Source organism: Chenopodium album, chromosome 21, assembly GCF_948465745.1.
Source record: "Chenopodium album chromosome 21, dcCheAlbu1.1, whole genome shotgun sequence".
NCBI lineage: Eukaryota > Viridiplantae > Streptophyta > Magnoliopsida > Caryophyllales > Amaranthaceae > Chenopodium > Chenopodium album.
Genome location: NC_137854.1, coordinates 4,796,305 through 4,804,685, shown reverse-complemented (window position 1 = coordinate 4,804,685; position 8,381 = coordinate 4,796,305). Strand labels below are relative to the sequence as shown.

The 8,381-nt window shown below is 31.2% G+C and overlaps 2 protein-coding genes across 2 annotated transcripts; both read left to right on the top strand.

Moving 5' to 3' along the window:
- The first annotated feature begins 902 nt into the window (after nucleotides 1–902).
- Nucleotides 903–3,453, top strand: LOC145601706 (fibrillin protein 5 homolog). The gene is made up of 7 exons (XM_081657767.1): nucleotides 903–1,188; nucleotides 1,443–1,558; nucleotides 1,674–1,796; nucleotides 2,533–2,631; nucleotides 2,742–2,786; nucleotides 2,896–2,969; nucleotides 3,080–3,453. The coding sequence occupies exons 1-7, from the start codon at nucleotides 930–932 to the stop codon at nucleotides 3,156–3,158; spliced, it is 795 nt and encodes a 264-aa protein (XP_081513893.1). The 5' UTR covers nucleotides 903–929; the 3' UTR covers nucleotides 3,159–3,453.
- Nucleotides 3,454–4,597: 1,144 nt separating this feature from the next.
- LOC145601545 (protein BOLA2-like) lies at nucleotides 4,598–6,750 on the top strand. The gene is made up of 3 exons (XM_081657583.1): nucleotides 4,598–4,732; nucleotides 6,200–6,222; nucleotides 6,323–6,750. Exons 1-3 carry the CDS (start codon nucleotides 4,670–4,672, stop codon nucleotides 6,516–6,518), a joined length of 282 nt encoding a protein of 93 aa, XP_081513709.1. The 5' UTR covers nucleotides 4,598–4,669; the 3' UTR covers nucleotides 6,519–6,750.
- The last annotated feature ends 1,631 nt before the right edge of the window (nucleotides 6,751–8,381 follow it).

Genomic DNA, 8,381 nt, shown 5'->3' with positions numbered 1-8,381 from the left:
GGCTTTGAGGAGCCTGATCTAAATAGAGACTATAATTTTATGCATAATATTCCCTGGCCATTTTTTCTCAAAAAAAAAAAAAAAATCCAGGCCATTTTTTAAAAAGTATATTGTGCTATCAATGGAGAATTTGAGATTACATACACAGAGAAGTTCTTGTTCAAAAAAAGAAAATGCTACAAGAGTTGCTACTTGCTATTACTCTAGGTCTCTAGCATTTGATTAGTTTGAAAATATAATGGATTTTGCTACGAAGGCCCTAAGGGCATTGGATAAGCATTTAATTTGGAAAAGCATGATAAAATCATAAGTCGATTAGTGTAATTAATGTTAATTTTAATTTAATCTTGCTACTTTTAGCTAGATTATCTAACGCATGGGCGTTCGTTAGCTTTTGCCAAATATAATTAATGAGTAATTTTTTAAATAAATCCCTATTTAAATTATACTCTGTAATTGTTATTTCACGCTTACCAATGTAATTTTTTTTGCCATTAATATGTTAAATTATATTGTAGTTAAAATTTCAAAATTTTGATATACGAAAAGTAGAGGTCAAGACGAATCTACTAGATTTCAAACAAAATAATAATAATAATAATAATAATAATAATAATAATTAATAATAATAATAATAATAAATGAGCAAAAATTTGGATACCTATTTTTATGTTCAACCGGGTGCATATAAAGGATATTATTCGTTTACATGAATCACATGTCTACAATTTTGTTTTTGAAAGTTTTTTTTTTTAAAAAAACTTTGTTAATCGATTAATTATTTCACTAATTAAACGATGGCATTAGAGTGAAAAAGACATGGATTACCGAAACTACCCCAACCGTACTACATAAAATACCCCATTATACCCTTAAATATGTGCGTCCACCCAATAATTTTGTAAGAAATTTTTTTTATCCTTCCTTCAATGGCCACTAAGCTTATGCAACCACCAATTATCCCAGCTTCACATTCTTTTCCACAATTATCCCAAATCAAAATCCCACTAACTTCATCATTCCCACTTCCAAATTCAAAATTCAACTGTACAAAATTTAAGCATAATTTTTCTTCTGGGTTTACACTTAGAGTTGATTGTACTACTGAAGAACACAGCTCAGATTTGTTTCTCAATAATGAAGATACTAATTGTGTTACTAAATCAAGTATTTATAGCTCTATTGAAGGTACATTTTCTTGAAGTATATAGAATCAATTTTATATAAAAAAAAAATGGGTTTTATAAGTGGTTTTTGATTTGCTAGATAAAAAAGTCAATCTTGGCAAATGGGTATTATTGTTTCTGTGTAATGTATGTATTTTAATGTATAAGAAGGCGTAAAGGCAGTGATGTAGACGAGATTCGATACTAGGTGCCACATCCCAAGTGTTTTAACTTATTGAGATAATTATTGACAATATATTGTGCATGTGTGTATAGGTACCAACAGAGGTGTTTTTGGGGTTGCATCTGACAAGAAGAGAGAAATTGAGAATTTGGTGATTGAACTTGAAGCTAATAACCCAACACCCAATCCAACATACAGTCTAGATAAGGTAGAGCAAAGTTTTTGGGTATAATTTCCATATGATTGACTTGTTTTATGCTCAATTGATCATTACTAGTAATATTATTTGATTAATCTTTGTTTTTGTTTCTGTAATTGGAAAGGTTAGTGGATGCTGGAAGCTTATTTATAGTACAATTACTATATTGGGTTCAAATAGAACTAAGCTTGGACTCAGAGATTTTATCAATTTGGGGGATTTTTTACAGATCATTGACATTGCTGAGGTATGGCTACTTTCTTATTTTAGAAACATTATTAATTTTATAGACTTACTCTTTCATTCAAATATCAAGTAATCTATCATGTTTTAGGCATGAATTAATTTTTGATGTTAGATGTCAAAGAAAGGGGATAACTAATTTTAGCCTTCAGAAATCCTGTAAAATATGTCACATAATCTAATTTTAGCCTTCAGAAATCCTGTAAAATATGTCACATAATCTAATTTAAGCAGGGTTTCAGGCATTAGTTAACCTCTTGAATTCTTGATCTTACATTCTTTCCTTTTTGAGGTATTTTTGGGAAGAGATGTTATATGAAAGCAACCTATACCTATTTCGAGGGATTGGAATGCTTGCACTTGATCACAAATAACCCCGCTACACGATGTCTCATTGACTTGGATAGTTGGTTGTGCTTTGCTTAGCTGGGGTTAACTCCAATAATGAACCAAAGTTTATCTTGCATATCATGGACTGCAGTATTGCACAATAATAGCTGTTATGGTTTAAATTTTGGAAGCAAGATTCGAAATACGACAAGCTTCTGAGTAATCTACTAATCTATAATTGCAGATTGTGGATAATCTGGGAGTGTTGTCTGAATTTTGGCATAAACTAGTTCAGAGCTAACTAGAGGTCTTATAACTTATATGATTAATCCTTTTTTGTTGCATAAATTCTGTGTTTGCCTATGAAACATTTATAAAGCTATTGATTTTGTGATGCCAAAATAATGGAGGGCAAAGCAGTTAACATAATCAAGTTCAGTGCAAGAGGACTGATTCTGCTAAATGGTCAGTTGACAGTTCAGGCCTCTTTCAGTGTTGTCTCGCCATCAGTAAGCCTCCACATCTCCTTGAACTCTCTGATAAATTTACTAATCTGTCTGAAGTGACCATTATAATTTGGTGTGTATGAACATATTGAGCTTCTTTTTGTTATGTACAGAGAGTAAGTATCAAGTATGACAATTCACAGATCACCCCAGAAAAGGTATGTACTTCGTCTACTGCTCTGTAGTTGTACAAATTTTAGATAGTGATAAACTAGCTGAATTATGATTTTTTTTCCCCCCCACCTAATATACATGACAAACCTCAAGCTGATGAATTTGTTCAAGAAAAATTATGATCTTTTACTCGGTATATTCAATCCAGAAGGTTGGCTGGAGATCACGTATCCTTTGTTAGTTTATCTGCTTAAATGACACTATCCAATACCTGATCTTTTGGCACGAAAGGTCAATGTTGAAAGAGAAATGTTGATCCTTGACACAGATGATACAGATATGTAGATGACACGATGCGGATAGGAAGAGATAATAAAGGCAACATCTTCATACTAGAAAGAACAACAGATAGTTGATCAGTTCTACTTTGATGTTTCTATCATGGCCTTGAGATCATGTGCTTAAAGAGTTTACAAGGGAAAATCAAAGTATGGAAGTGAAAATTTTCAAGTGTGCAGGGCTAGCATTCACTTCTTGTACATGTATTACTTCGACTTTTACAAATACAATGCTTTGTAGATATCATTTCATTGTCCACGGATTATGTTAAAAAGTCTAAGAATTGATTTGCAAACTTTTTTTTTTTGGTGAGAAGAATTGATTTGCAAACTTTTCCTCAAAGACAAATAAAAAGATACAAACATTTGATTACATATTGTCTCTATACCATACTAATTGTAATTTAAGGTTATGCATGAGAATTACAAGTGTATAGTGCAACTGTGCAAAAATGTACAAGGTATGAATTTGCTTACAAAAGAAAAAAAATATATACTTAAGGGTGATACTCCATATTAAATTTGTATTTTTGATGAATGAAAAAATTGTTGAGAAAAAGACTAGTAATATGAAATGAAAATAGGTAATTAAGTGGGTAAATAATATGGAAATGGAATGAAGATGATTAATTAAAAAGATAAATTGTTCCATTTGCTAGAGGACATGCATCATACATTCATGTATGATAAACATGTGATTATTCATTTCAACAATGAGAAATTATTCATCAACATTTCTATTTAAGACAACAATCGTGTATAGAATTATGAAATGATTAGACCTAGAGCAAAAATAATAATAATAATAATAATAATAATAATAATAATAATAATAATAATAATAATAATAATAATAATAATAATAATAATAATAATAATAATAATAATAATAATAATAATAATAATAATAATAATAATAATAATAATAATAATAATAATAATAATAATAATAATAATAATAAAATATTGGACCCGATCATACTTTTTTATTGACAAGTTGACTCGATCATACTTAAATCTATCAAACTTAGGGTCTGTTCTCATTGACTGAACTCAGCTGAACTGAACTGAACTGAACTCAGCTGAACTGAACTGAACTGAACTGAACTGAACTCAGTTGAACTGAAATGAATATTTTATAAGAGAAGGAAATTAGGAGCTGAACTGAACTGAACTGAATTTCAACGTAAGAGAACAGGGCCTTACTCAAAAAAAGAAATTTTTTTTACCTTCGATCCATGTGGATACACTCACCGTCTCAAGTCTCAACCACATACACCAATATCTAATACGACCCAAACCAAACCAATTAAAACCGATCTCAAATTGACCATAAACCCGTTTTGACAGCTCTGAATTGAATGTGAGGGAGGATGTCCAAATCATAAATGGGTAGAATCTATGCGAATGAATCTACCCAAATGATAATTGGGCTGGTCCATATAATATAGTGGCCTTTAGCGTAGGGATTACGCATAATTATGAATTATCCACATTACAAGCAAAGACTTAAGCTTTTATAATTGATCTTTGAGACAAAAAAAAAAAGAAATTAAATTTTAAATTAAGCAGCAGCGAAAAGAGAGAAAATGGGGGTAACAAAGGAGGAAGTTGAGTCTTCACTCACGTCTAAGCTCAGCCCTGTTCATCTTGTAATTTCTATTACCCTTTTATATTATTTCTTCAATTCTTACTATGTTATTGTTAATTATCTTGCATGAATTGATTTTATTATTGTTGCCATGGAAATTTTCTTCTTGTTTGATTCACAATTCACAATTTGTCAGTTTTAATCAAACTTTTTATGATAATATTACTAGTAAAGGAGTAAAATTTCTGGGCCTATGTTGATTATTTATTTATGGGTGCATTAAATTTCCCGAGTTTCATAATGTATGAAAAAAAAAAAAAAATTATAATTTGATGAAATTTTAGCAAATTGTAGCAGTTTTATTTTTGGCTTTGTTAGTTTCTTTTGTTTGAGCGCTTGATATCCCGAGTATCATAATATATGTATATAATATACTTGGTATATGATTTGATGGATGAATGAATGAATGATAGTGATTTGAATTGATTGCAAAAAGATTGTGTTGTTAGGGTTATTTAGACAAACTATGACATTTGGTTGCCATGATTAAGTTTTTTTTAATCAAATACTAAATTAGGCAACTCGAAATTGGGGGTATCTGTGTTGGGATGGTTGGACTGAATAGTTTTTTCAATGGATTTCTGCATTATTACTGTAATAGGGAAACTTTAGCAATATTGTCTTTGGGTGGTGTCTGATACACTAAGGTGTGGAAATGGGTACTCTTTCTTTGGTAAAATTTTGGATTGAGAGTCTAACAAATGCATTGCAATAAGCTACATTGACTAGGTGAAAATTAAATTGCTAGTCTCGAATCATGCCTTTTTTGTGATTAGTCATGACACTCAAATACGAGTTGGAGTAAATAGTAATATAGGTGATTAGTATTGAGTTTGATCTGAAAAGTGTTTTTGGACTCCTTTTGTTCCTTTTCGGGTGTCACTTATTGTTTTGAAAAATTGTACCCGAAAGATTCAATTAGTTGTGCATCATTACTTCTTCAGAGTTTGTCTCTAGTCACAAACCTATTTAAACCTCTTGAGCTGTTATCTTGTTCACTTGGGACATCTGTAAGAAATTTTATTGTTTATGCTGTTTTATCATGAAAATTAAGATCCAGTCATGAAAATTTTTGGGATTTTGTGCTGTATTATTTTCTATGTAATACTCCCTAGTATAATACAAGCAAGTAACTATTATCTTTTTGGGTAAGTAGGACATTCATATAGTTGTGTAAATAATTTACTAGTATATGGTATAATTCAGATATACGAAGTAAGATAAACAAAATTTGAAAAGGGAGCAGTGACTTTGAAATTTGCTCTGTGGACCTATATGACTCACAATGTTTGGTTAGCCTTTTTTGTTACAAAGCTTGTTGTCTAACAAAATTAAGATCCTTCAAAATGGTCTTATGTGAACTTTTTTCTGCCTATCTATGCGGCTCTTTTGATTTGTTAGGGAATTCAGTCTGGATCATACTTATTCTGACTGAAAATTCTTTTTTTTTTTTTTTTTCATGCTGCAGGAAGTAGTTGATACCTCTGGAGGGTAAGTCTCGAGATCATATCTTGTTTTTGTAAAACACAATTCATTTGGCACAGCATTTTAGAGAAGAATTTATTGATATGTCTCGTTTTACTGAATCTAGGTGTGGTGCAAGCTTTGTAGTTGAAATTGTTTCAGGACAATTTGAGGGCAAGAGAATACTGGAGAGGCATCGGATGGTTAATGCTGCACTCGAGAAAGAGATGCAAGAGATCCATGCTTTGTCGATAAAGAAAGCCTTGACACCCGAGCAGTGGAAACAACAGCAAGATTCTGAAAATTCACAAGCAGCTACCTAAGGAGGCTACACTTCTACGCCAAGATTTTTAATGCAGCTGATAAAGTAGGACCAGATTGTAATTGGTGATATAGCAAATCACGAAAGTATGTTTTTATTACTTGTGATGATATGCCTAAGACAATACTTGAAACATCCCTTGAGGATAGTTGACCATAATCAAGCAGTGTAATAAAGTACATCATTAACTAAATTTTAAGTACATCTAATCAAATGCTAATCTGGTGCTTTTACATGACTATTTGCGAGTGATTGAACGTTGGAAGATTTAGGTTCTTACAGAACGGTTTGTTTTGCTTCCCGTACATGCTTTTGTCTATCCTTCTCCTAGGACATCATCTGGCATGCAGGAAATTAGTGTACTTGCTTCATGGCTTATGGTTTTACACCCTCTTTAATTTCCATATATCCATGTCGGCTATGTTTGGTGTTTATAACAATCTATATCTTTTTAGGAAATGTGATAGGTCTTCTTGTATGTCTCAAAATAGTATACATGAACTATATTACTTGTATTTGTAATTTTGAAGCCAGGACAAGAGTCAAGAGCTGTTGATGCAGCTCTACATGAATGTGGTTGCGCTATGGTTGATTTTGATTTTTGGGAAGAACTTTAGCTTCATTCCAATAGTTCAATAGATATGGATTTCAAGTAGCTTATACTTCTAACTTCATATTATACATGGCAAATACTACGTATATTTAGCTATGGATTTATTTGTATGACTTTCACATGTTCAGGTCTTGTAATTCATATCATTTTACTCCTGTAATTTCAGGCCTTGTCTTCTTAAAACTAGTTGCGGCAAAAGTATTTTTTGGGTTAGACCATTTGAAAAAGCTAAGTCCACTTTGTATTAAAAAACTAAAAAAAAAAAAAAAGTTGGATTAGTTATCTAGATGCATCCAGTTCGAACTAATTTAGACCGATAACTTAGATGATGTGTATGTGTAACTGCGTAAGGAAAATTTATCCTCAAAGTGTTTTTAGTAGAACTTGATTTTGTAACCTCAAGGTAATTATCAATGTAATTACGTTGCAACTTTATGACCTGTTAGGGCTTGTTCTCTTACGTTGAAATTCAGTTCAGCTCAGTTCAGTTCAGCTCCTAATTTCCTTCTCTAATAAAATATTCATTTCAGTTCAGTTCAGCTCAGTTCAGCTGAGTTCAATCAATGAGAACAAGCCCTTAATAATGAATTGATGGAGCAGGTATTTCGAATGCTGCCAAATTGCCAACTACAACTAGTGTTGATAGTGATTTTAGAAATTTGACCAGCCGAACTTTAATCACTCATTCTTCAAAGTTCAAACTTTTTCATACATCAAAAACTGGCATATCACAATTTTTCTTTCATTTTTGAAAGCATGAAGTAGTAACATGCATATTACTGTAGTTAAAATATGAAAAGAAGTCCATATTCTTAAATGGGTGGCTTCTTTATCCTCAATAGTGGTAGACTTTTTGCAAATTGTTGGTAAAAACAAGCAAACATGTTACTTGTTGATTTACGTACACCGTCCAAACTTGATACCCTTTTTGTTAGGGAAATGAAAGTGAATTGAGTAGAGAATTGTCCTGCAATTATAAGGGAATTTCCATTAAAATATCATCCACTAACCTAACAAATTGATGGGCTAATCATCTCATCATCCTTTACCCTTATTAAGTTTTTGACAAATTACATAGCCGAAAAGTGTTTATAAATTTAACTTTTAATGATAATATTAATTATAATAATCGTAAAGAAGTATCTGAAACAAGGTGATTAAGGCTTATAGTAAATTTAGAATTTCATCACAATACACAAAATTATAATTGTATCAACTAGAAATTTAATATATTACAAACAAAATTATTAT